This window comes from Centruroides sculpturatus, unplaced genomic scaffold, assembly GCF_000671375.1.
Source record: "Centruroides sculpturatus isolate CEXI.00-Female unplaced genomic scaffold, Cexi_2.0 scaffold197, whole genome shotgun sequence".
Taxonomy (NCBI): domain Eukaryota; kingdom Metazoa; phylum Arthropoda; class Arachnida; order Scorpiones; family Buthidae; genus Centruroides; species Centruroides sculpturatus.
Genome location: NW_019384591.1, coordinates 160 through 26844, shown reverse-complemented (window position 1 = coordinate 26844; position 26685 = coordinate 160). Strand labels below are relative to the sequence as shown.

At 33.9% G+C, this 26685-nt stretch overlaps 3 protein-coding genes and 3 non-coding genes across 6 annotated transcripts; 2 read left to right on the top strand and 4 right to left on the bottom strand.

The window, feature by feature from the left end:
- Window positions 1-1275: 1275 nt before the first annotated feature.
- On the bottom strand, window positions 1276-4733 carry LOC111624758 (protein kinase C iota type-like). Its single transcript, XM_023367697.1, has 10 exons — window positions 4719-4733; window positions 3780-3947; window positions 3526-3705; window positions 3165-3259; window positions 2950-3086; window positions 2783-2868; window positions 2638-2713; window positions 2425-2562; window positions 2273-2352; window positions 1276-1386 (listed from the first exon to the last, which is right to left on the bottom strand). The coding sequence occupies exons 1-10, from the start codon at window positions 4731-4733 to the stop codon at window positions 1300-1302; spliced, it is 1062 nt and encodes a 353-aa protein (XP_023223465.1). The 3' UTR covers window positions 1276-1299.
- A 2302-nt stretch (window positions 4734-7035) lies between these two features.
- On the bottom strand, window positions 7036-8013 carry LOC111624737. The gene is made up of 2 exons (XM_023367661.1): window positions 7580-8013; window positions 7036-7438 (listed from the first exon to the last, which is right to left on the bottom strand). The coding sequence occupies exons 1-2, from the start codon at window positions 7689-7691 to the stop codon at window positions 7062-7064; spliced, it is 489 nt and encodes a 162-aa protein (XP_023223429.1). The 5' UTR covers window positions 7692-8013; the 3' UTR covers window positions 7036-7061.
- A 3975-nt stretch (window positions 8014-11988) lies between these two features.
- On the bottom strand, window positions 11989-12060 carry Trnaq-uug. Its single transcript has one exon. It is a non-coding gene; the product is annotated as a tRNA-Gln (tRNA).
- Window positions 12061-12726: 666 nt separating this feature from the next.
- Trnaq-cug lies at window positions 12727-12798 on the top strand. Its single transcript has one exon. It is a non-coding gene; the product is annotated as a tRNA-Gln (tRNA).
- A 305-nt stretch (window positions 12799-13103) lies between these two features.
- Window positions 13104-13220, bottom strand: Trnal-caa. The gene is made up of 2 exons: window positions 13183-13220; window positions 13104-13149 (listed from the first exon to the last, which is right to left on the bottom strand). It is a non-coding gene; the product is annotated as a tRNA-Leu (tRNA).
- Window positions 13221-24057: 10837 nt separating this feature from the next.
- LOC111624751 (serine/threonine-protein kinase Aurora-3-like) lies at window positions 24058-26322 on the top strand. The gene is made up of 10 exons (XM_023367690.1): window positions 24058-24115; window positions 24187-24241; window positions 24374-24538; window positions 24614-24814; window positions 25033-25127; window positions 25205-25341; window positions 25425-25510; window positions 25589-25664; window positions 25747-25884; window positions 25959-26322. Exons 1-10 carry the CDS (start codon window positions 24102-24104, stop codon window positions 26234-26236), a joined length of 1245 nt encoding a protein of 414 aa, XP_023223458.1. The 5' UTR covers window positions 24058-24101; the 3' UTR covers window positions 26237-26322.
- The last annotated feature ends 363 nt before the right edge of the window (window positions 26323-26685 follow it).

The following is a 26685-nucleotide window of genomic DNA, read 5'->3' as shown; positions in this document are numbered from 1 at the left end:
AGTTTATAGGAATTAGTAGTTCAGACTCAGTTAAAGTTGATATAATTTTTGTTTTTTGTTTTTGTTTTATTTTATAGTTATGTTGCAACGCGATTTTAGATTATATTTTATTATATATTTATCTTTAATGTACGTGTTTTTCATGTTATTGTTAAGTTGCAACACGTTTTTGATATTATTGTTAACTATTTATTTATACACATAATTTGTTAAAAGTTCAAATTCAAATGAATTTCGAACTATTGGTTCTATTGGAACGAACAACGTTAAAGTCTGAAAATGGCCTATACAAATAGGCCGAACACGTTCGAATAAAGAAAATAACTTGTCAAATACAAATCAGGTGTGTTTGTTTATTAATATAAGTAGCCAATATTGCTGAGAAGATAGATAGATACTACTTCGAATAGTTCCACGATCGTCTTTTCCACCATCGCACGAGTTTGGTGCTCTGTAAAGCGCGCGAATGCCTGTAATCTGCTGCTCTACACTAATCAGATATTTTCGCCCTGCAAGCTGTTCCGTATTCGACAACACAGCGCTTCATTTAGGAATATGCATATACAAATTTATATTCGAATATACAATCTTATCGTTATTTTTCACGTGTATAGAAGTTTGTGATAAAATACATACTGCGGATATGATAAAGTGTTAATTTTAAGTAATTAAAATTACGCTAAAATATGAAAATAATCGCACGATACACGATACAGTGATTCTCAACTACTGCAAATATCCATACATAAGCGACGTCAGACAAGTAGTTTAATCGGTTTTACCTTCCTAGAGCGCGTTTGTACCAGTGTTACGGGTAATTGCCGGTAGTTACCAAGGCGTTTAGAAAATACCTAAATAAACAACTTCGTTTAAAAATCACAGTTATGACGTCACTGGTTGTTTTGCGATAATTACCAAAGTAACCGTGTGTAAAACCAAATTTTTAAATTATTAAAAGTGAACCGTGACGATAAAAAGGTTGAGAATAACTGGCACAATATGTATTTATATTTAAAATAAAACGAGGGAAGCAGAATTTCCACAGCTTCCATGAACAACGTGCCACTGAGTGATTCCTAATTACATATCATTTATAATAATGTATTTAACATGCGGATCATATAAAAGTCAGACCAGTAACACAATCAAAATGTGCGGAAACCATTAGTAATTAATTAAGCTTTATTTCTAATAAAGTATGAAATTAATTAAACGAAAACATTTGTGTATATTTAAAATTAAAATAAAAGGACAGAAATAATTCATTCGAACATTTCTGTGCATATCTTAAATAATAATTTAATTTTCTGGCATTATAGGCCACGACACATCATCGAAAAATTTGTGATTTTTGATGTTTTCTTCTGTAAGACGTTCCTCGGGATTCTGAAATGGTCAACAATAATAATAGTTAATTGTCAGCCCGGGCCTGACGAAAAAATTTATTCAAACAAATTTTTCGAGAGAAAAATCATCCAAGAGATAATATAACCTGTTTCTCACGGACTTACTTCCTTATTGTAGGTGACGCATTGAATGTGCCACCCGAAACCAACGAGTCAACATCTGAATATTGGACCTAAAATACTAAAAATCTTAACCAAGTCATGGGAAAAACCCAGAAGAAACCCCTAAATAAAAGGGATGGGTGATGACAACCAGGAGCAGTCGTCTTCACCTTTTCTAAAGTGTGTGTGAGTGTTCCGACCCACCGTTCCAGCGGTCGTTGCTCGCCGCCGCCCAAGAAGACAAAAACGGATTGCTCTCTGAACTGAGTTTCCGAACTTTCACATCTACGTCGCATCGATACGTCTAGGACTCACGAGTATTTTAAGGTATTTATCATCTCGCGAACTTACTGCTAGCTCTCTCTCCCGGTCAGGGTCGCGATAGGTTTATCCCTGTCTTTTTTAGCAATCGGGCTAAGCATCTATAATAGTTTTTGTAGCCATTGTGCTAAGCTTCTGAAATTAAATAATAGCTACCAATAAACGAGTATTTTTTGTTAAATGTTAATCTGTGGTGTGTACTTCTTTCGGTAGTCTCCTTCTGCTTCCATTCCGAATCCGGAAGCCTACAAGCGCGACCGCTTGCGCTTGTAGGCTTAAGTTGTATGGTTTAAGTTGTATGGTTTAAGATAATATAAAACGTGTAATGTATCAAAATAAACTACACAACATATTAAAAAAAATATTCAAAAAAATTTTTCTCTCGTGAAATGTATAGTAGAAAAATCAGAAAATTAATTACATAAAATGCATTATAAACTTACTTTCTGTAACAAATCCTGGATTATTTCTTTGGCATCCTGCGGTAGTTCAAAAGGATACGTCAACTCCACTTCTTCAGCAACTGCAATGACATTTTTATATTAATTAATCATCGCTTTCTTTATTTCTTAACCACTTTTGAATTGTTACTTACTTTGCAATTTTTCGGTTATCGGCAACGACTGGAAATCTTCAATGGTCATAATTTCTTCCAGATAAACGTCCATTGGAGTTTTGCCAACCAAAATCTGATATAATACAACTCCAAACGCCCACCAATCGCAGTAAGCGTCTGTAAACCATACATTGATTTTACCAATAAAAGAAAGAAATAAAAAATCCATTAAATGTAAATAACATTTCTTACCGTATTCCTTCCGTTGAAGAATTTCTGGGCATAAATAGAACAGAGTGCCGCAGAAGTCTGTTGGACGGCGTTCGAACTGAAAAACATTAAATTATAAGAAAAGTACAATTGAAGAACAGTAAGAGGCGTATAGTACAGTACTTACTGTGCACAGACCAAAGTCAATCAAATGTGCTTCATTTTTCTTATCTATTAAGATGTTGTTCGAGCTTATATCTCTGTGAATAATTTCTATCGGAGAGAGTAAAATAATTTATCACACTGTGTATACGTAAGAAAATTTATATGTATAAATATATTTAGATAAAGCACCTTTATTGTGAATATAAATAATAGCCGAAGCAAGCTGTGCACCGATCGTCTTAGCTTGGGTTTCCGATAATATTCCATTTATTTCCAAGAAGTCGGTCAAATTCTCTCCATTCACATAATCACAGACGAAACAGTGACTGAAAAACACGAATAGTTTATTACCCGAAACACGTAAGATATTACAAATCAGTAATATTAAAAAACGTAAAGCTTACCTAATATCAGTTTCGAATAAGCCAATAAAACCGACAATGTGAGGATGACTGGATACTCGGCGCCAAGCAACTCCTTCTTTGTCAATATTGAATTGCTGAAATAAATAATTAATATATGCAAAATATGACATTAATATATTATCTGTTAATTGTTTATAGAATATTTTTGAAAAGTATTAACAACATTATTATATAAATGAACTGTGTTTCTTCAGTCAATTGTACAGTACATACTTCATGTGCCAAATATGAAATAAAGTACTGTAATACATTGTTGGATTCTACCAACTCCTTTACAGACATTTTATCGTTTTTAGCACCATACATAAAAAGAATATGGAAAACAATGCTCAATACATACCTGATTAACAAAATACCGTCGTTTCTTGATGGCTTTGACAGCGATTGTTTTGTCGGAACTTTTAGACCGACCCACATAGACTGTGCCAAAAGATCCTTCACCAATTTCTTGGAATTTGTACTTGTCTTTTGTATTGATTAGACGTTCAAGTCCAATTTGAAAACCCTCCGATTCGCACTTCTACAATTATAAAATATTTAATTGCAAAGTTCGTTAATTGAAAACAGGGAAAAGCAAAGAAACTCGAGTGTTACCGGTGAATCGGAAGTTTCTCCTTTTACGCAACAACAGCGCAACAGTTTACAAAATATACTTTTGAAAAACTGCTTAAATCCTCCAATTTTCTTAGGCTTGCTCACCTCGAATCGTGAATCTCCTTTGTAAGCGGAGAAAAAATCATTGACGGGCAAATCATTGTATTTCTACGGAAAGTCAAAGTAATAATATTTGTTACTCTTAATTCATATTACAAATTCGAGTAAAGACCTATTAAATGACTTTTAATCAAAAAATTAATTTTTAAGTCATTAATGAAATTGAATAACTTACATTATTAATCCAATAATTCTGAGATGAAATTTTAAATCAATATCAAAGAAATGTCATTCGTAAACATTACTTTTGATTAAATTTACCTTTCTCTTTTCATTTTCTCACTAGAAAATCGCAAACGAATTTTTTCGAAAGAACGCTTCATTCGCTTCAACAATTGAAACAATTGGAAATTGTTACATCGACAACATTGTTGAAAAATGGCATTAAAATTAATGTTGTTTTATCAATTTATATGAAATGTTGTCAAACACGTAATTGTGTATGAAAAAAAATTTAAAATCTAGTAAGGAGTTTCTTAACTTTCTCGTTAACATTTACAATCTCTTATCGAATTTTATTGAAAATCTTTTACATAAAAGATACAAAACAATTTATTATAAAATGTCGAAAAACTCTATTTTCTGGGTATAAATGAGTTTTATATGATAAGAATAACGATGAAAATCTTTGTTAGGCCCGACCCTTTCGAGACATTTCTATCACCTTACACCATCAACCTTTAACTAATAAAATTAAATAGCATCAATCTCGCAGTACCCAAACTTCTCTGCAAAACTATAGACATTTTCTATAAACGCACAGGAATCGTTTCCATGAAAGTGAACCAATTTCTGCTCTTTTACACGTACAAAACAAACCCAAAGTTTTCCCATTTCTCGACGATTAACGGTGTCCCGACTCCAAAAAATGTATGCAAAATTTCGGGAATTGCTCGGTCTTTACCCATCATTATTTTTTTTTGTTCCGTTATATATGACAGAAGGAATATGAAAATGGTTCAAAAGAATACGTGTCTTTACAGCGAAAAACTTTTATTTTTCCGGACGAAACACTAACGCCTTTGTATTTATTATAATCTTGACAAGTGGCTCTGTTATATATAAAATAAGCGCTTCAGTGTCCGAGTGGATTAAACCATCGAGCACGTGGTTACCGACGTGGAAGATTTCGGATTTTCTTCACTTGTCTCGCACCCAAATAAAGACTAATTTTCTGCAGAAAAACACCTTCCTTAAGACATTCCTTTCGATGTTTATCGATGGCGGGTATGAATAAATCAAATCTGTCATAACCTTTCGACAAAATTTGAAACACTGACGACCATGAGGGTCAGTAAATGACCCCTTTAATAAATACTTTAATTAACGTATAATATAAAATAAAACAGAACAATTAGCTTCATATGCATTTATATGTTTCATTTTATTTCCTAGTGTAAAATAGCTTCTACCAGGAAATAAAGTGAAACAGTTAAAAATAATATGAACGAATAGATGTTAATTTCAAATTAATCTTTTTGGTTATTGCATGATTTGAATATTGTTGTTTTTATGACAATGAGACAATTGCATCAAACAATTGCATGTATTACACATCTTGGCAGATTTTGTTAAGTACTCAGCAACACCCAACGGTCTTGGTTTCACTGCAGGATCATAGAGTTGTTCTGCAGTTTTGCTTAGCAACATTACTGGTATGCCTTGTCTGATATAGTGTACTCTCCGTTCAATTTTTCGGGATGTAATTAACTTGAATTGTCAATATATACAGAGAACAGAATTGAAAAAAATTATACCGTTAACGTAATACAGAAAATGCAAAAGTTAATAAAAAAATACAAGTCTTCACTGCATACAAAGTTAGTTTGAGACGTTGGGAAGTGTATAGTGTATAAACTAAGTAGTACAGGTAAGGAAAACGATAATTTTATTGGTGAAACGAGGAGAAAGTTACATACGAGATCGGAGGAACACGTGACATCAATTAGATTAGATTATAGACAGTACTCTTAGTTTTTGTGTTGCGCGGACACGGTTGTACGATAAGTAAAAAGAATGTTACGATTGAAAAAATTCTATATAAAAAACTGTTTTAGAAACTGAATTATTATAACAGTTAAATTCGATTAATTTAAATAAAAGAATGGAGGTAGATGTCATTTGGCAAAATCTACTACATAATTATTGTTATAAGAAAGAGCAGTCATAAAACGTCTTCGCAATCATGGCATGAACATGATCCAAAAACATTGAGTTATTGTACTTAAAACTGTAATTAGAATTGTACACTCTCTCGGTCCAAGTACATATAAAGTACGGTATATATAGATATGTATTATCCCATCAAGCAGATAATTGTAGTTGTATGTAGATTTAGTAGCTTCTACGTATCCCTTACTTTAGTTTATTAAACATTTATTATTAGATAACTTATCCTAACTCAAAGAACGATCACTCTATCGGCGGACTCATGTAAGAAAACGTCCTCCTACTACATTCTAATCCGATAATTATCAGCAATCCAGTGACGAATGAGAGCAACTTGCCGTCCTGATATCGGAAAATGGTTTAGAGCTTTATTCTTGTCATCACCTGTTGATAAGAGGTAACTAGTTAAAATTATACGAATTTTTCTCGGCACTTTTATGTGTCGGTGTATTTTTTTATTTAATTTTTTAAATTTTTTGCATCATTTTTTTTATTTTTCTTTTAAAACAGAGAAGTTTCTACTAAACGTTTCGAAGAACGTATTGTGATGTTACTGTGATGTGTTTAAGTAAGAATTCGAGATTGATAATTAAATGTATATTATATTTTCCCCCGTCGCTTCAGGTAAAAGCATATATTTTTAATTAAATAATTTTTTAAAATAAGATTAAAAATTGCAGCCCCGCATTGTGATGATGTCACAATAATTCATTGCTTGTTTTACTTAAATAACTTTTATAAGATTGTCTTTCGAAACTCTTCTTTCATTAACACACTAAAAATAAAAATTTTTAGTTAAAACAAGTAAAAATTATTCTCTTTCTATTTCCGACTTCGAGGATTCTATGAGCAAAAACAAGACAAACAAATGGCAAGGAACAATCATCACTTTATTAATTTTATCCATAAATGCATTTCGCCATCTAGGCCTACTCAGCGGATACATCAAGATGTTATTCGCTGGTTACGTTTTATACCCAACAGCCGTTCCCATCATGCATCAACAATCATTCCAGCATTCAAATTAAGCAAATTTACATGTTCGGCGATACAAAAATGTTCTACAATTTTTCTTTCTAAATTATTTTCTATTCTATACAATATTTTAGTATTTTTTATATTTATATTACAATTAAATTCTCTACAATGTAAAAACCATGCTGATTCCATTCTTCTCAGTCTAATGGCCGCCTCATGTTCCTTTACTCTCAACTCCAATCTTCTTCCGGTTTCTCCAATGTAATAATTTGGGCTTCCACATGTACATGACATTCTATATACGACACCGGCGATCTTAAATTGGTCTCTGGGCGAATTTTCACTATTTATTATGTTGATAATGTTTGACATCTTATTCTTTTGATTCGCAACTATGCATATAGAAAATTCTTTAAATATCGGTTTATATTTTTCAAAAACATTAGTAACATAAGGAAACTTTACATAAGAAATATCTTCTATGTTGTTTTTAACATTAAATCTACGTTTTAAATATAAATTGTACCACTTACAGAGAATATACTTCGGATAATCATTTAACTGAAATTTTTTAAACAATTGTTTTACTTCGATGTTTATATTTTCTTGCTGAGTTGTTCGATTTAATATTTTTCTCAATTCCATAATAAAGACATTCTTTTATTTTCTAAAGGACAGTAAGATTTAAAGTTAATAGTTTTACCATTATTACATAGTTTTTCATACTTACTAAATGATACACTTGTTTCTTCTCTTTTTTTATGGTGACATCTAAGAAATTAATTTCATTTTGTTGTTTATCTTCACTTGTAAACTTTAAGTTTTTATGTAATCTGTTTGCACTGATGTGGCCCTCAACAACACCATTGAAAAAATAAAATTGTTCAGCAGTTTAACTGGTATGAGAATCAATGAAAATAAAAGTAAATTGTAAAAGCCTAACCGTCCTTAAATTTTAATATTTTATTGTTGATTGTCTACTTGGATTTTACTTATTAATAAGACTTTATACTGGTGTCCAAAGATCGGCACAGTACTGAGAGTTAGTTCATGAAATAACAAAATTTCTTTATTATATCACCTGTAGTAATAATTTCTGTTTACAGAAACAGAAACAGAAATTATTACTATAGGTGATATAATAAAGACATTTTGTTATTTCCTGAACTAACTCTTAGTACTGTGCCGATCTTTGGACACCAGTATAAAGTCCTATTAATAAGTAAAGTCCAAGTAGACAATTAACAATAAAATATAAAAGTAAATTGTTTAATATTAACGGCAACATTACATGTGATATCATGAACATCAGTACTGTCAACAGTATCAAAATTTTAGGTGTATGGTATGGTAAAGATAGCAATCAAAACAATTTTAAGAGCATGTCTCATAAAATTAAAAACGCGATTTCCAACTGGGAAACCGTTTGGTTTTACCTACCTGACCGTGTCACTATTGTAAATAAATTCTTAATTGGCAGAGTAATGTTTAACCTTTATATCACTGATTTAAGAAAAATAAGATATCAAACATCTCGATAAAATCATTTTTAGATATATTTGGAAGAGTGATTTTGAGCCACTTAAAAAGATTATAATAAGAAATAATTTCAATCAGGGAGGATGGAAAGTGTGGGACATTAAGAGTCTGGAATACTCCCTCCAACTGGCTAATATGGTTAATGCTATAAAAAATCAGAACCATGCTCTTGCTCTCATTGCCCATTATATATTAGGTCCTATTGTTAAACGTGTTACTAAAAATGATAATTTCCCCTTCCTTATCAACAACTGTAGTAAATATAAAATATGGAGAGAAATTGTTACTACCATAATTAATAATGACCAAATCGGTAATAAATTAAGGCCCAGTACAGTCTACACGAACATTCATAAGCAAAGTATCAACAAAAATCTAATGGATACTACGATCAATTGGAATGAGACCTGGGTAAATGTTGGAAGGCTCCCTGCTGACTGGAGAGAACTCGCGTGAAAAATTTTGAACAACATCGTGATGAACATCTTCACACCTACCAGCGTGTAATTACTGCTCGTTGTCCTCGGTGTGACCACAATGAAAGTATCTATCACGTATTTTTTGAGTGCCACATCGCTGAGCAAACTTGGCACTGGTAGACAAAATTTATAATATATGTATCTGCTAGCAAAACGTAAAATTCCATTCCAATTTCCCTGTTAAAAACCAAAATAATTACTTAATTAATTGGGTTACTGCTTTGACCATGAGGGTCATCTGGAAAGCGAGATGCGCCCTTATTTTTGAAAATAAAAAATCAAACGCAACTTTTGTAATAAATAAAATACGTGATGAGGCAAACTTCAAACTAAAAGCTAACTATAAGAACTTTACTGACAGGGAACACAACGCTCTATACTTTGGCACTGAAAATATTATATGGAAAAATGTTAATAATAAATTTGTATTTAATGATCAGTGGCAATAAAAATACTTCTGCTTCGATTGTAATTTTAATCACCTACACATTTGTATGTAAAAATTTTATTGTAACTGTTATACTTATAAAATTATTTCTGTATAATTATGTAAACTTTGTATCAACTCTATTTTATAATATTTCGTAATTGTACAATTTTATATAAATTTTCTGTAATTATAAATAGCAATGTTTGTAAAATGTAAAAGTCAAAATATTAATAATTTAAATAATTTATTTATAACTCACATAAAATCTATACTCCGTATAGAAATATTATTTAACTTTTTAATTTTGATTTTTTTTTTATTTGCGCCTGTTCTGTATACCTTTCTTTCATAATACCCACTATGTATATAATTGTATGTATGTGACTACTGTAAATATTCTTGGGTATTATGGCTATGTCTTCTTATTTATTATTTAATTAATGGGTACGTCAAATAATACAATGTACAAGGTTTCTTGATGCTCTGCATGTTGCTGATTTGTAACAACTTATAGTTATGAATAAACTTTAAATTAACCAGTAATCTGTGGAAATTGCGAAATAGTTATTTTTAAAAGTAAATTTTATAAAGTCTATAATATGGTTAGATAAATGAACTTCTGGATATCGCTGTTCCAGGTAGTCGATGACAGACGAGGTGCTCTCATCGGGAATGGTGACAATCACCCGTTTCTTGTCGGGTTCCTTCGCACCCTCCAGCACTTCTTTCGGACGCACGCGAATCACTCGAATCGAAGAGGACGACGATCCTGATGTCGAGGAACTTTCCTCCGCACTCTCTCCTCCACAGTTGTTCCAATTCTTTAGCGCTTTAAAATTATCCATCCTGCAAACAATAAAAACCGAGTATTAAATATTGTAGAACGAACGTTAAATTAAGAGAATATTAAAAAATCATAATGTAAATACGACAGAAAGTTTTAGAAAATGATCGTTTTAAGTATAAGAAAAATTCTAAACAAAAATGAATATAAAGTTGTAATGGAATATTCGTTGTGGCAAAATTATCGCTGCTAATTGTGATTTAGTACCTAGCAATGTTAAAAAATACCTAAATCTAGAACGATCAGGGACTAAACTTACTTAAAATAATCGCAAAAACTGCAGCAAAACTCCGAAAACACTCGAAACAAACGCATTCGAACAATGCAACAGACAATTGTCGAAATTCTATTGTTGCGTTGCGTCTCAGTTTAATGCTAAAAATTTCGATATTTTGACAGAATTTCGATTTCGGGGGTTTTTGAGTCTGTCTTTCTATAGAGACGGACCATTCTGCTTTTTGTCTGTAGTCTTTCACTCACGCCCACAGAGACGAGGTGTAATCCATTTTCTTAGAGTTAGGATATTCGAAGGCGTTCATAAACTATTTCGATTTGAGTAGGATTCGACTTAAATTGAGCAATGGTAGAATGTTCTGGAACTGTTGTTTATATATTGTTGTTGGGCTGCAATTTGAACCCATTGTAGATCTATAAATGCCCACTGTCTGGCCTTCCTTAATCTCGACAACGCAGTTAGGTAGATGAAAGTCGAGATCAGATATGAAAAGGTTAGGAGTTGATTGCATCGGAAAGTTCATATGTAGTTAATCGAGGCCTCCTCTTTCGATTAATTATATATGAACTTTCGATGCAAAGCGGAAGTCACCTTATTTCAATTCAAAACATTTCCCCTGAAATTTCAGGAGTTAAAATAGATGACAGGCGCGACTCTATTGCTGACAGGAAAAGTATGATGTACCGGGACGAGACACTACAGTAGTAATTTGAGATGGACGGCATATATTTGAAATTAAATAAATTAAAAATATGATTTAAAATTGCCGCCCGGCATTGTGACCGTGTCACAATAAATAATTGCTCGTTAGTTTTTTAATTGCAACTTTAAGAATTTTGAAAATAAATGGCTTATAAAGAAATAATATCGTTTTTTTTTTTTCGTTTCTGTGTGGGGATGATTTAAATATTTCGTCCACAAAAACTTACGATATTTAACACGAACAAAACTTACTGGTTTTTGGTGTTTCTGCTTAACACGCATACTTTAATTAATATCACGAAATATCGTTAGCATTAAAATCTAATAACTTTCCAAGATTAAAATTACTGCGATTTAAAATGTCTTCACTTGTCGCCATGTCCAATCACCAGGTACAACTTTTCATTAAATTGTAAATTCGTCAACCCATTCTTTCAAAAGACTTATTTGATTTGTAGATGGAAAAAGGTAAAGTATAAAATGTTTTTAATATTCTGCCAGCGACTACAACGGGTAGAATAGATATGTATTGGTCAAAACCACTTGGCTATTGTAAGTCCATTACACAATAAATGTCACAATGAACATTTTTCATTCAGTGCAATACGGTTGGACATACACGCACTGTATGCTATCCTGCGGCAGACTTTTCTATACGTTCTAAGGCGTCGTAATTGCATAGGGCACGAACTTCGGCGACAGAAAAAAACAAAAGGTCTCACCGAGATTCGAACTCGGATCGCTGGATTCAAAGTCCAGAGTGCTTACCGTTACACCATGAGACCTCCGCGTGAGCAGCTTCTCGAAAGCCCGTTTATAAACCAAACAGCGTGCCAACGGACATTTCTTGGTTCGTTCGTCACATGCAACGGAGATTTGAGTGTCGCAAAAGAGTTATCGTCCTCCGTCGTATATCGCGCAGGGCGGAACATCCTCACCTTTCTTCGCGTTAACTAATTTGATGGGCGTCGTTCAACGATTCGGCTGAAATTCGTTAAGTATTTTCGATCGCACGCTGTCTTTCGTAGTGGAAATCGCGACGTTCTCCAACTGACACTTGCATTGCACGATTTGGTGCAATGCAAGTGTCAGTATTGTGCCTCTGTGGTGCGAGCGCCGTGACCGCTTCCGATAAAAACACGCTTGAAACGAATTAGTGATTCGATTATTTAGACACCGATCACGGACAGCCATCGACAATTTACGATCCGTTTGCTTTCCACACGACGAAACGAAACACGTTTCTTAAATTCTTTTTCACCATGTCCGCCGACCTCAACCGTCATTCTGTTCGCGACAGATTTGTGGCAACAGCTTCGCTTTTTAACGAGAAAGTGTAGACGGAGAGACTTCCATTATCGGCAACAACAGATGCGGCGATATCTTTACGCGATAGTCGATAAGGCAATCTGCAATGCATTAAGGTGATATGCGGCAGGCGGATCTGGCGAGGTCCCATGGTGTAATGGTTAGCACTCTGGACTCTGAATCCAGTGATCCGAGTTCAAATCTCGGTGGGGCCTTTTTTTTCTTGGCCCTGTCATCGTTCACGCAATTGAAGGCGACAGCGACAGTAGAATTCACAAACTTCTTTTGCTTTGAATTTAGAACAGAAACTGTGCTTCACGCAAGTGCAGAGTTTCTGCTCGACGCTTTGCAACGTTTCCATATGTTTATTCTACTTCAGCGACGGTTTCAAAACGGAATTCAACATGTTGCAAAGTTGTGACCCAATTAGCATTATAGTTTCGAATCACAAAATGTCTTCCGGGCGCTTACGTCACACTAAAATAGACATTTTCAATCAACCGCTCATAACAAAAGTTCGTGTCAGGAGTGGGATTCGAACCCACGCCCACTATCGTGGACCAGAATGCACGCTCCCGAATTATACAGGAAAGGTCTACCTTGAGTCTGGCGCCTTAGACCGCTCGGCCATCCTGACGTTATTCTGCGATTACGATTGATGCCTAAACAATGGATAATGTTCATTTCTCGTTATGTTCAAGCAGTTTTATGACAGGCCGACGTTTAACTAACTAAACGACGAATCAATTGCAATTGTTTAGTTTACGGAATCTCGAAGAAGTTATGACATGTTTTGTCTCTTACAAGAAATGAAATTTCCCCCGACTCAGTGATGACGTCGACGTTAAATTACGAGTCGTTTTTCCATTTTGACACCAGAGAATTGGAATTAGAGACGGGAGGTCCCGATTGGCGTACTTCTAATGCAAGACAGAAGTCACTTTATTTCAATTCGAAACTCTTTTCTCGAAAGGAGTTAAATAGAGGACAGGCCCGAATCTATTGCTAACAGGAAAAGTACGATGTACAGGGGCGAGGCAGTACATTACTAATTTTAGATTGAGAGCATATATTTTAAATTAAATAAATTTAGGATATGGTGAAAAATTGCTTGGTGTATGTGTAAATTTACATCTTTATTTTCAGTTGTTAAATATTATAAAGATTTGAGAACTTAGGAACAATTTTAAAAAGTTGTTAAAAATTGCGTTTTTTTTTCTTTCTTTGTTGATTGTTTGTGTTTTATATATGTATTTTTTACAGTTGGAAAAGGCCAATGGCCATAGTGTCGTTTACTTTACATATATATATGAAAGTCACATGACTTATCAATAACCAACTTTTAAGATACTTTTAAGTACCTTAAATTAAGACAATATTACAAAAATTAAATGAAAATTTAATAACATAAACACGATAGAAAATGGTCGTTTTAATTACAAGAAAAATTCTAATAACAAATGAATATAAAGTTGTAATTGAATAATAAACGAAAACGTTAAAATTCAATTATTATGTATTAAATATATTATAATAATAACAGTTCTATGCTTCATAAGAGTTCTGTTGATTGTCATTAAAACTAATGAAAATATTCTAGAAGAAATTAATGACGAATAAACTCATTTATTCTAATTCATTAAAGGTCAGATTCATTATAATAATATCATATGGGATGTAATGTCTACGCATATGTAACATACACACGCAAAATTATAACGAGAAACGACAGAATTTATTATCCGAGTTGGCTTTAACAATTCGATTCGATTGACGAATATTGACAACGAAAAGATTGAATGCACTTTTCCAAAATAAGTCAAAGGCTCGATTCTTCTCTTTGAAGAAACCACACAACGGTTGTTATCGAAATATTCGTTGTGGGAAAATTATCGCTGCTAAATGTGATTTAGTACCTAACAATGTTAAAAAATACCTAATTCTAGAAAAATCAGGGACTAAACTTACCCAAAAAAATCGCAAAAACTACAGCAAAACTCCGAAAATACTGGAAACAATCGCATTCGAACAAAGCAACAGACAATTGTCGAAATTCTATTGTTGCGTGGCGACTCAGTTTAATGCTAAAAATTTCGATTTTTTGAAAGAATTTCGATTTCGGGGGGTTCTGAGTCTGTCTTTCTGTAGAAACGGACCATTCTGCTTTTCGTCTGTAGTATTTCACTCACGCCCGCAGAGACGACGAGGTGTAATCCGTTTTGTTAGAGTTAGGATGTTCGAAGACGCTCATAAACTAAGTGAATTCGACTTAAATGGAGCAATGGTAGAATCTTCTGCAACTGTTGTTTCTATATTGATGTTAAGCGGCAATTTGAACCCATTGTAGATCTATAAATGCCCACTGTCTGGCCTTCCTTAATCTCGACAACGCAGTTAGGTAGATGAAAGTCGAGATCAGATATGAAAAGGTTAGGAGTTGATTGCATCGGAAAGTTCATATGTAGTTAATCGAGGCCTCCTCTTTCGATTAATTATATATGAACTTTCGATGCAAAGCGGAAGTCACCTTATTTCAATTCAAAACATTTCCCCTGAAATTTCAGGAGTTAAAATAGATGACAGGCGCGACTCTATTGCTGACAGGAAAAGTATGATGTACCGGGGCGAGACACTACAGTAGTAATTTGAGGTGGACGGCATATATTTTAAATGAAATAAATAAAAAATATGATTAAAAATTACCGCCCGGCATTGTGACCATGTCACAATAAATAATTGCTCGTTAATTTTTTAACTGCAACTTTAAGAATTTCAAAAATAAATTGCTTATAAATAAATAATGTCGTTCTTCTTTTCTGTGCGGGTGATTTAAAAGTGTCGGGTGATTTAAATGCCGGGCGGTAATTTTTAATCATATTTTTAATTTATTTCATTTAAAATATATGCAGTCCACCTCAAATTACTATTGTAGTGTCTCGCCCCTGTACATCATTCTTTTCCTGTCAGTAATAGAGTCGTGCCTGTCATCTAATTAACTTCTTTCAGGGGAAATGTTTTGAATGGAAATAATGTGACTTCCGCCTTGCATCGAAACTTCATATACAGTATACTCCTAATCTTTTCATATGTGATCCCGACTTTCATCTCCCTAACTGCGTTCTCGAGATTGAAGAAAATGGACGACAGTGGGCATTTATATATCTACAATGGGTTCAAATTGCTGCCCAACAACAATATAGAAACAATAGTTCTAAAAGATTCTACCATTGCTCAATTTAAGTGGAATCGACTTAGTTTATGAGTGTCTTCGATCATCCTAACTCTAACAAAATGGATTACACCTCGTCTCTGTGGGCTTGAGTGAAAAACTACAGAAAAAAAGCAGAATGGTCTGTTTCTATAGACAGAGAGAATCAAAAACGTCGAAATCGAAATTCTGTCAAAATATCGATATTTTTAGCATTAAACTGAGACGCCACGCAACAATAGAATTTCGACAATTGTCTGTTGCTTTGTTCGAATGCTATTGTTTCGAGCGTTTTCTGAGAGTTTTGCTGCAGTTTTACGATTATTTTAAGTAAGTTTAGTTTTTGATCTTTCTAGATTTAGGTATTTTTAAACATTGTTAGGTACTAAATCACAATTAACAGCGATAATTTTCTCAAAACGAATATTCCATTACAACTTTATATTCATTTTGTTTAGAATTTTTTTATACTTAAAACGATCATTTTCTAAAACTTTCTGTCGTATTTACATTATGATTTTTTAATATTCTCTTAATTTAACGTTCGTTCTACAATATTTAATACTCGGTTTTTATTGTTTGCAGAATGGATAATTTTAAAGCGCTAAAGAATTGGAATATTTCTAAGGGAGAGAGTGCGGAGGAAAGCTCCTCGACATCAGGATCGTCGTCCTCTTCGATTCGAGTGATTCGCGTGCGTCCGAAAGAAGTGCTGGAGGGTGCGAAGGAACCCGACAAGAAACGGGTGATTGTCACCATTCCCGATGAGAGCACCTCGTCTGTCATCGACTACCTGGAACAGAGATATCCAGAAGTTCAGGAATGGTCGGTGCAGAGAGAGGCACGCGAGGAAGGAGTCGAAGGGGAGTGTAAATCGATCCTGAAAAAGAGGAAAAAGAAGTCTTGGTGGAAGAAGATCTTTTTCTTCTGGAAGAAATAAATCTCTGAGGTCTTCTTACCGGATGTGACTTTTATTCCCGATTGTGACATTTTTCTCCGGATGTGGACTTTTACCTGACTTTGACCTAATGACCGGATGTGTCTTTTTGGCGTCTTCCCTTGCCTGCTGGCAATTTTTGGAATCATACATGTCTTTCGTCATCGCTTACGAGGGACGTGTTCTTCCACTTCAGTTAATTAAAGTCGACGGTGACATCTTAGCACCGCCTTCGGTCGTTTGAAATCTCTCAACTAATGATGAAATTCTGACAGGAAAATAATTGATTTTCGACAGCAACGTGCGTGTCAACACTGGACACCCGAATAAAAACAAAAGGGAAATATCGCAGTTAGCATATGTCTAAGCCACAATTATAATTATGTTGAACAATTAAACGTGTATATAATCTTTCACTTAATAAAACTTTTTAAATTTATATTGATATTACGTGTATCAGTTTAAATACAGTATTATATCTGCACATTTTATTTATGGACAAATTTATAATTAAAGTTAAAATAATCTTATCTTTGTAACAATTAAACCGAAAGTTAAAGCAGAAGAAAATGTCGCGATTCATAACGAAAAAAAAAATGTAAAAAGTCATTTTAAAAACTTGCGAATTTCTATCGATACAAAAGCACGAAATAAAATGCTATAAAACAGAGATTATAAAACTGAAGTGTGTCTCTGCGAGTACTTTGTTAAGTATAATTCTCTAAAACTTAATAGCAGAAAAGTTGTCAATAAATGAAATTATAAAGTCTTTGTAATTTTATTTTTTGAGAATTTTTCTGGTGTACTGTACTATTGGCCTTTTCCAAGTGTGATAAATACATTTATAAAACAGAAACAATAAACAAGGAAAGAACAAAAATCACAATTCAATTTTTTAACAACTTTTTAAAATTGTTCCTAAGTTCTCAAATGTTTATAATATTTAAGAACTGAAAATAAAGATGTAAATTTACACAAACACCAAGCAGTTTGTCACCACATCTTAAATTTATTCAATTTAAAATATATGCTTTTAATCTCAAATTAGTAATGTACTGTCTCGCCCCTGTGCATCATACTTTTCCTGTTAGCAATAGATTCGGGCCTTTCATCTATTTAACTCCTTTCAGGAAAAGAGTTTTAAATTGAAATAAAATGACTTCTGTCTTGCATTAGAAGTTCATGTAGAGTTAATCGGGACAACCCACCTCTGATTCCAATACGCTGGTGTCGAAATGGAAAAACGATTCGTAATTTAACGTCGACGCCATCACTTAGTCGAAGGAAATTTTATTCCTTGTAAGAGACAAAACATGTCATAACTTCTTTTGAAATTCCGTAAACTAAACAATTGCAATTGAATCATCGTTTAGATAATTTAACGTCGGCCTGTCATAAAACTGCTTGAACATTCACCATTTATTAGCAATCAATCGTGATGACAGAAAAGGTCAGAATTGCCGAGCGATTTCAACGTAGACCCTTCCTGTAGATGCGGGAGCATTCATTCTGGTCCACGATTATCCGTCAAATACAGAAAAAGAGCAATGTCTAAATAAATTTATAATCGTATGGATACAATATGAATTTATTCATCTTTTCGATATCAATCGAAGTAGTAGCCGAAATAGAAAGTGCTATTCGACCATTTCCAGGAATACAGGAAGTCAAAATGCAACTAAGATTAAACTTTAGTAGAAATTTTCAGAAATTCAAAGGATAAGGTCTATACAAAGATTGCAAAGTAGAAAAAACCTGATGATGGCCCATGAAATGGGTTGAAAACGTTTGTTTAGCCTTCAGCTAAACGAACGTTTTCAACTTATTTCATGGGTTAAAACGTTCTTTCTCAGTATTAAGGTGTGTTGACTTTATAATGTTAAAGAATCTGAGTGTGAATAAGAGAGTAATAATGGCATCACCGGGCTGTTTTTATAAGAGTTACAGAAAAATAGCAGTAAAAATTGTAAGGATTTATTCCAAGTTAGAATTCTTAAAGGAGTGTCAAGGTAAGAGGAAATTACCCAATGTCTATATTTAGAATCAAGATTCCTGATGAATGTATATTTTAGCGAGGAAGAATACGATGTGTTTGCTTGAATAAATCAATTAGACATATAAAACATTTAAAGTTCAAATCTATTAAATATCTTGTGAAACTGGAAGAGAAAATGTATGAGGAAAACCCGAGTGCTTTGGTGAATATCAATTTAAGGGTCGTTGGGTTAACTGACCGGATAAGGCTTTATTTAAGAAAGAAATACAAGAAGAAGCTGCATTGGATATCTTCATAGCAGCCGACCAAAAAAGCGAATAATAGGAAGCCAACCCCTTATATAATATGGGACCAGATCCAACTGCCGCAAGACATCAAACGAATTCTTGAAAAAGGACCTAATTATGCTTTGGACAACACTAGAAACTGGCGAGGCACAATAGCTGAAATTGAAAGAGGGCTCATAGGTATTAATGAGATTGACAAAGACTACGAGGTCTGTTCAAAAAGTATCAGACTTTTATTTTTTCCGCGTAAACTAATGATGCGCGGGAGGCCTCCTTCGGTGGAGTTGTGGAGGAGACAGTCATGCACAGCCCTGAATTTTTTCCCGCCTGCAGGAAGCGTTAGTCGTTAGCAGTCGGCCTATGAGTGAGGACATGTAGCGAGCTCTTAGTTGAATTCCACTAAGTTGGAAAATGACTGAACAACGTGAGCAGCGATATTACATCAAATTTTGCCAAAACCCTTGGCGATATTCGAGCGTAAACCATTCGCAAGATTAAACAGGCTTTGGGGGACGATCCTCGAGGCCAAAAAAACGCGGCAAATCCGCAGCAATATCAAGGTCATGTTGACAGTTTTTCGACTCTCGTAGGGTGGTGTATCGTGAGTACGCACCACGAGACCAAACCATCGCAAAGGAGTACTACCAGGAGGTCCTTCGTCGTCTTTCCGATGCTGTTCGACGCAAACGACCGGATCTGTGGTCGAACAAAACTTGGCAGCTCATCGTGATAACGCATCCGCCCATTCTGCGCATCTGATTCCGGCTTTCGTCGCCAAACACAACACTCCTGTGGTTCGTCACGCTCCGTACTATCCCCATATGGCTCCGTGTGACTTTTGGCTATTTCCCAAGCTGAAAATGCCGCTAAAAGGAACCCGATTTTAGTCGAGAGAAGACATCGTACGGAATGCGACGGTCCGGCTGATGGCCATTCCAAAAGATACGTTACAGCAGTGTTTCCAGCAATGGCAGGAACGCTGGGAGAAGTGTATACACTACCAAGGAGACTACTTTGAAGGGGATTAGGGTTTTGTACCTCAAAATCAACAAATGTATTTTTGAGGACCAAAGGTCAAATACTTTTTGAACAGACCTCGTATTTCAGATGAAAAGCAACGTTCAGAACCGAAAAATACACAAAGAAGCATGGCGAGGACGCTGGCATTAACCACGCAAGAAAATGGTTGAAGGACAATAATCTAATAGTCACTAGGGCTGATAAAAGTAAACATTTGGTGATAATGAAGAAGCAAAGATATAATGAAGCCCTAGAAGACTACATAAGAAAAACAGAATGTGAAAGAATTGACCGTGGTATAGTAGATAAAATCGATAGAAAATTAAGGAAACTGGAAAAATCGCCCATAACATCAATCTTCCCCTTCCTGAAAGTAGCTCATATCACCAGCCCAAGTGTACCCAGGTTGTTTGGGTTCGCGAAAACGCATATAAACAACAACGAAATTAGGCCAGTTGTAGAGAAATGTAAAAGACCCACCTATAAGCTGGAAAAACGTATGCATAAGTACTTGTCGGAGCTGATTGAAGACTACCAATTTGTAACAAAAAAAAACATGTTTAACTTGATAAATAATCTGCATGAGCTATCGTTAATAAATAACGAAGTTGGATTTGTTATGGACTTCGAGAGCATGTATCCATCGATAAATCTGGCTTCATGTTTTGATACTCTGTTAAAACTATTATGTGAGTTGCACCCGAATGCATCCAAGTATCGCAAGGACCTCGAGATGATGACAGATCTTGTATGCTTTCAATCATTTTCAGTTTCGAAGGTAAAACTTTTAAACAGTTAAAGGGAGTCCCGATGGGCAGCCCAATGTCTGGCCTGCTCTGTGAGTTGGTTGTAAGAAAAATGGAGCACAGTACAATTATCAATTTCAACGAAGACATAATCTTATACAAAAGATACGTTGATGATGTGCTTATTATATGGAAGAACGACACAAAGATAGAACAATTCTTGATCCAAATGAATTCCAACCAGCATGGTTTAAAACTGAACCTGAATCAGATTAGTAGCAACGAGTTATATTTCTTGGACATTAACATCAACTTTCGGAACGGATCACTGTGCACAAATGGGTATATCAAGCCTACTCATGATCCGATATATATACCATCAACATCTAATGATCCAATTGCATACAAACACTCTGCCTTTAGGGCTCTAATCAGAACAGCGTTTTTGTATTGCTCTAACATGATGGACACGATAGAAGAGCTAAATAGAATTAAAGAAGTGGCGAAAGTGTTGGGATTGGGAACAGGATCTTGTGAAACGCCTAATTACCGCATACAACGATCCTAGAAATAGCAAGAAGAAAAAACCAGATGGAAGCAGTAACATTACAAAATTCACATATAATAAGCTTCTATCTCCGGTTACGAAAGAAATCGACAACTACAAAACACCAATATTGTATACAATAGAGCTCCCACTTTATATACGTTGCTAAGAAATAACAAAGAAGAAATTAATGAAAAAGAACAACCAGGAGTGTATCCAATACCGTACAAGAATGACCAATTAAAAATAGATAAAGAATATATACGAGTCACAAATAGAAATCTTAACGTAAGGATGAAAGAGCATAAGTACGATGTAGCAAAGAGCCGATATACAACAGTGTTATCGAAAATTGCACAGACAGATGGATCCATAGTTAAATGGGAAGAGGCCACAATCATTGCAAATAAGCACTCGCCAACGCTTGCATCCACAACACAGAAGTGTGAGATCTACAGATCTAGCTTAACAGAAAAATGTTTAAACCAGAAGCATGCGACCATTTTCCCGTCGGCATGAATATATATAAACAGAAAGAACTCGTAAGATGATACATTTACCAGGTTCAATAAATACCTGAGTTACTATAAATAATTTTTTACATGTATTGTGAGAAATTACCGTATTTTGTATTTTATTTTTCTTAATTACGTTTTAATATAATTTAAATTTGAACGCGTTATACAAAAAGCCATTAATTCGAATGACTTTAACATGATGATGTCCCATGGAATAAGTTGAAAACTTTTGTTTAGCTCAATAAATGTGCTTTCTCAGTATTAAAGTGTGTTCAATTTATAGATTTTAACACGANGTTAATAAATAACGAAGTTGGATTTGTTATGGACTTCGAGAGCATGTATCCATCGATAAATCTGGCTTCATGTTTTGATACTCTGTTAAAACTATTATGTGAGTTGCACCCGAATGCATCCAAGTATCGCAAGGACCTCGAGATGATGACAGATCTTGTATGCTTTCAATCATTTTCAGTTTCGAAGGTAAAACTTTTAAACAGTTAAAGGGAGTCCCGATGGGCAGCCCAATGTCTGGCCTGCTCTGTGAGTTGGTTGTAAGAAAAATGGAGCACAGTACAATTATCAATTTCAACGAAGACATAATCTTATACAAAAGATACGTTGATGATGTGCTTATTATATGGAAGAACGACACAAAGATAGAACAATTCTTGATCCAAATGAATTCCAACCAGCATGGTTTAAAACTGAACCTGAATCAGATTAGTAGCAACGAGTTATATTTCTTGGACATTAACATCAACTTTCGGAACGGATCACTGTGCACAAATGGGTATATCAAGCCTACTCATGATCCGATATATATACCATCAACATCTAATGATCCAATTGCATACAAACACTCTGCCTTTAGGGCTCTAATCAGAACAGCGTTTTTGTATTGCTCTAACATGATGGACACGATAGAAGAGCTAAATAGAATTAAAGAAGTGGCGAAAGTGTTGGGATTGGGAACAGGATCTTGTGAAACGCCTAATTACCGCATACAACGATCCTAGAAATAGCAAGAAGAAAAAACCAGATGGAAGCAGTAACATTACAAAATTCACATATAATAAGCTTCTATCTCCGGTTACGAAAGAAATCGACAACTACAAAACACCAATATTGTATACAATAGAGCTCCCACTTTATATACGTTGCTAAGAAATAACAAAGAAGAAATTAATGAAAAAGAACAACCAGGAGTGTATCCAATACCGTACAAGAATGACCAATTAAAAATAGATAAAGAATATATACGAGTCACAAATAGAAATCTTAACGTAAGGATGAAAGAGCATAAGTACGATGTAGCAAAGAGCCGATATACAACAGTGTTATCGAAAATTGCACAGACAGATGGATCCATAGTTAAATGGGAAGAGGCCACAATCATTGCAAATAAGCACTCGCCAACGCTTGCATCCACAACACAGAAGTGTGAGATCTACAGATCTAGCTTAACAGAAAAATGTTTAAACCAGAAGCATGCGACCATTTTCCCGTCGGCATGAATATATATAAACAGAAAGAACTCGTAAGATGATACATTTACCAGGTTCAATAAATACCTGAGTTACTATAAATAATTTTTTACATGTTGTATTGTGAGAAATTACCGTATTTTGTATTTTATTTTTCTTAATTACGTTTTAATATAATTTAAATTTGAACGCGTTATACAAAAAGCCATTAATTCGAATGACTTTAACATGATGATGTCCCATGGAATAAGTTGAAAACTTTTGTTTAGCTCAATAAATGTGCTTTCTCAGTATTAAAGTGTGTTCAATTTATAGATTTTAACACGATCGAATAAATAATTAAGAATAAACTATATAAGTTTATATTAAAACTACGAGCAAATTTTTATAAATACAAAGTCGATTGTAATTATAAACACTTCATATTGGCAGTATTTAACAGTAAAATGAGATGACGAGACATTTATCGAACGATTAAAGGTGACGATTCCAATTCGAAGTAAAACCCCAATATTTCTGGAAAACGGTCTGTCCTGCATATGAAGAATGCAGTCTTCCATTACTTTGTCCCATTGCGGGTCTAGCCGCACCCACAATGAACTTCATAAAAAGATCTTCTTAAAGCATATAAGAAAAATATAAAATTTATTAATATGACGTCATTAGAATGAATTTTTCAACAATACTTTCGAGTTCAATTGTTGAGTTGCTATTGTTGAGTGGAATGTTTCGCTGCGCCGAAAAAGTTGTTTCGCGAATTTCGAGAAATAATATGAAGAAGAAAAGGTAAATTTAATCAGAAATTGTGTTTAATTATTCTATAATATTATGTAAGAATTAATATAGTTTCTCTGTAGTAGGAGAGAAGATTCTGAACCGAGTGTTCAGGAAAATAAAGATTGCTCATTTCAGGTAAACCATTGATTTCTCTGTAAGAAAATCACAATTTTTCTTTGAGTAGATTAAGATAACGAAGATTTTTTGATTAATTTTAAAACGATAACGTTTGCAAACATCGATAATTTTTACCTTGATGTTTCGTAGAATGGCAAAGTTTCGCCTGCAACAAAATGTGACTTCTCGAATCTAGACGAGTCGCAGTTGCAAGCAAATAAGCAGAAGAAAGGAAAGTTTATGGGATTTTTAACTAATTTATTCCATAAATTTTTGTTGTGTTGTTGCATTTCAGGCGAGATTTCTGGTTCCGAAGTAAGTTTTCGTTCCTTCTGTCTTCCTTCCATTAGCAAATTTTATAAATAAATAATCATTTTTATAATTTTGTAGACTTACGAACCGGAAAAGAAACTCGCAGATTCAAAGCAAGAACACGACCGTTTCGATAAAGCCAAATATTATATTGGCAAGTACAAAATTACTAAAGAAATTGGACGTGGAAGTTTTGGGACTATTTATTTGGCTAAGACCAAATATTCTAGAAAGAAAAAGGCTTTAAAAGTCGTAAAGAAAGTCTCTTCTTCTAATCAGGTATTTTTTAACAAAAATTATCAATATTAAGGGGATTAAGAACAATTTCCGGAATATACACACTAATCACTAAATATATATATATATTAAAACAATAATAATTTTTAATAGTATATTGAGAATAAGAGTAATCAGTGTTTTATGAATTTACATTAGTAATATTTAAACAATATTTAAAATTTATATTTCGTGTGTAATCATCATTAATTTATTTATAGTTTGGTGAAATCCGGAGAGAAACAATCGTTTGGAATTGCGTGTCCGCCCATCCAAACATTGTCAGATTGATTCGATTCCTGCAAACTGACACAGCGTAAGTGTTTTTTCTCTTTTCTCGTGAGTTATTTATAATAATTTGTGCTCTGTGAAGTAATAAGTTTTATGTTTTAGCTATTGCTTTGTCTCGGATTTTGTCCAGGGAGAAACTTTGACCGAATTTATACAAAAGAATGGCCCTATACCGGAGAGAAAAGCAAAAGTGTTTGCCGCTCAAGTGGCCTCTGCTATTATGTATATTCATAGTAATGGTAGTTATTCGCTGTAGATTTATTTGCTTGTTTAGTCCAGAAATGTGTAAAGAGTGGCAAAGTAATGTTTTTATTTTGAATAGGAATAATACACCGAGACATTAGTTCAAACAACGTTATGTTAGATGTGTACAAAGGTGCACAAGTAATTGATTTCGGTCTATCCACAGTAAGCATATACATTGTAATATTCTTGAACTGTAGCTTTTTAACGATCTCTTAACTATTTTATTATTATTTTTTTCAGTACGAACAAAATCCAAGAGATTATTGTGGAACTTTATCATTTATGTGTCCGGAAATTCTCCAGAGGAAGCCTTACGGTAAAGACTTGTACTTTCACATTTGTACTTTCACATCATTGGATCATATTGTTGGATGTATTAATGAATGTATTGTTTGTAGATTTTTACTGTGACTGGTGGGCTTTCGCCATCGTGTTATTTCAAGCGTTGGTTGGACGAACTCCTCTAGAGATTTATGTGAAAGAAGCTTTCGATATTGATAACGTGTATTTATTGCCCCGTTACGACCGGATAAGAGGTAATGTATCAAAATTATTAATTCAATAATAATAATAGCAATATAAGATAATTAATATTAAAATGCGTTTGCAGCTGCTCTAAATGTGAAGGTGTCGTATCCTCCTGGGTTATCGGATGATGCCAGACATTTTATTTATGACCTATTGCAAAAGGTAAGATTATACTTAATTGTACTTAACAAATTCAGATTTGTCTCTCCCCGTTTTATGCACGAAATGACATTTATTTACAAACCGAAGCATGTAATTCTCTTATGTATCTACATTCGACTTTTCTCTGTTGCCAAAAACAATGATTATATACGGCAAATTTTGTGTTTTTTCTTGTATGAAAAGCATTCATTCAATTAATATCGTTAATTGTAATCATACGGTCTTTCTGTGGACTTTCATAAATCTGTTTATAATTAATTCACTGATGATATTCAATAAAATGTCGAAAACTCGTTTCATATCATTAAGTAAATGTTTAATGACGTGCTGCTAATTAGTTTAATAACATTTGTCTTATCGGAAATAACACACAGACGAAAATATAATCATTCGAATAGTAAATTTGAATTAATTACTTTTGTTTTCGATCATTTCAGGACCCGTACAGACGTCCTCTAGAAGTAAATATAAGGGAACACGAGTATTTTCATAAAGTGCCTTGGCCCAAAATTGTATGTTTTATTTTCCAATATCGCATTTGAATGTCACTTTACGAAATAAAACAACTGATTTGGTTTCGTATTTTCAGACTTAAGGTTTTCGGCAGAATAAACTGAAAACGAAGTTCGGATCTTTCTTGAAATCAA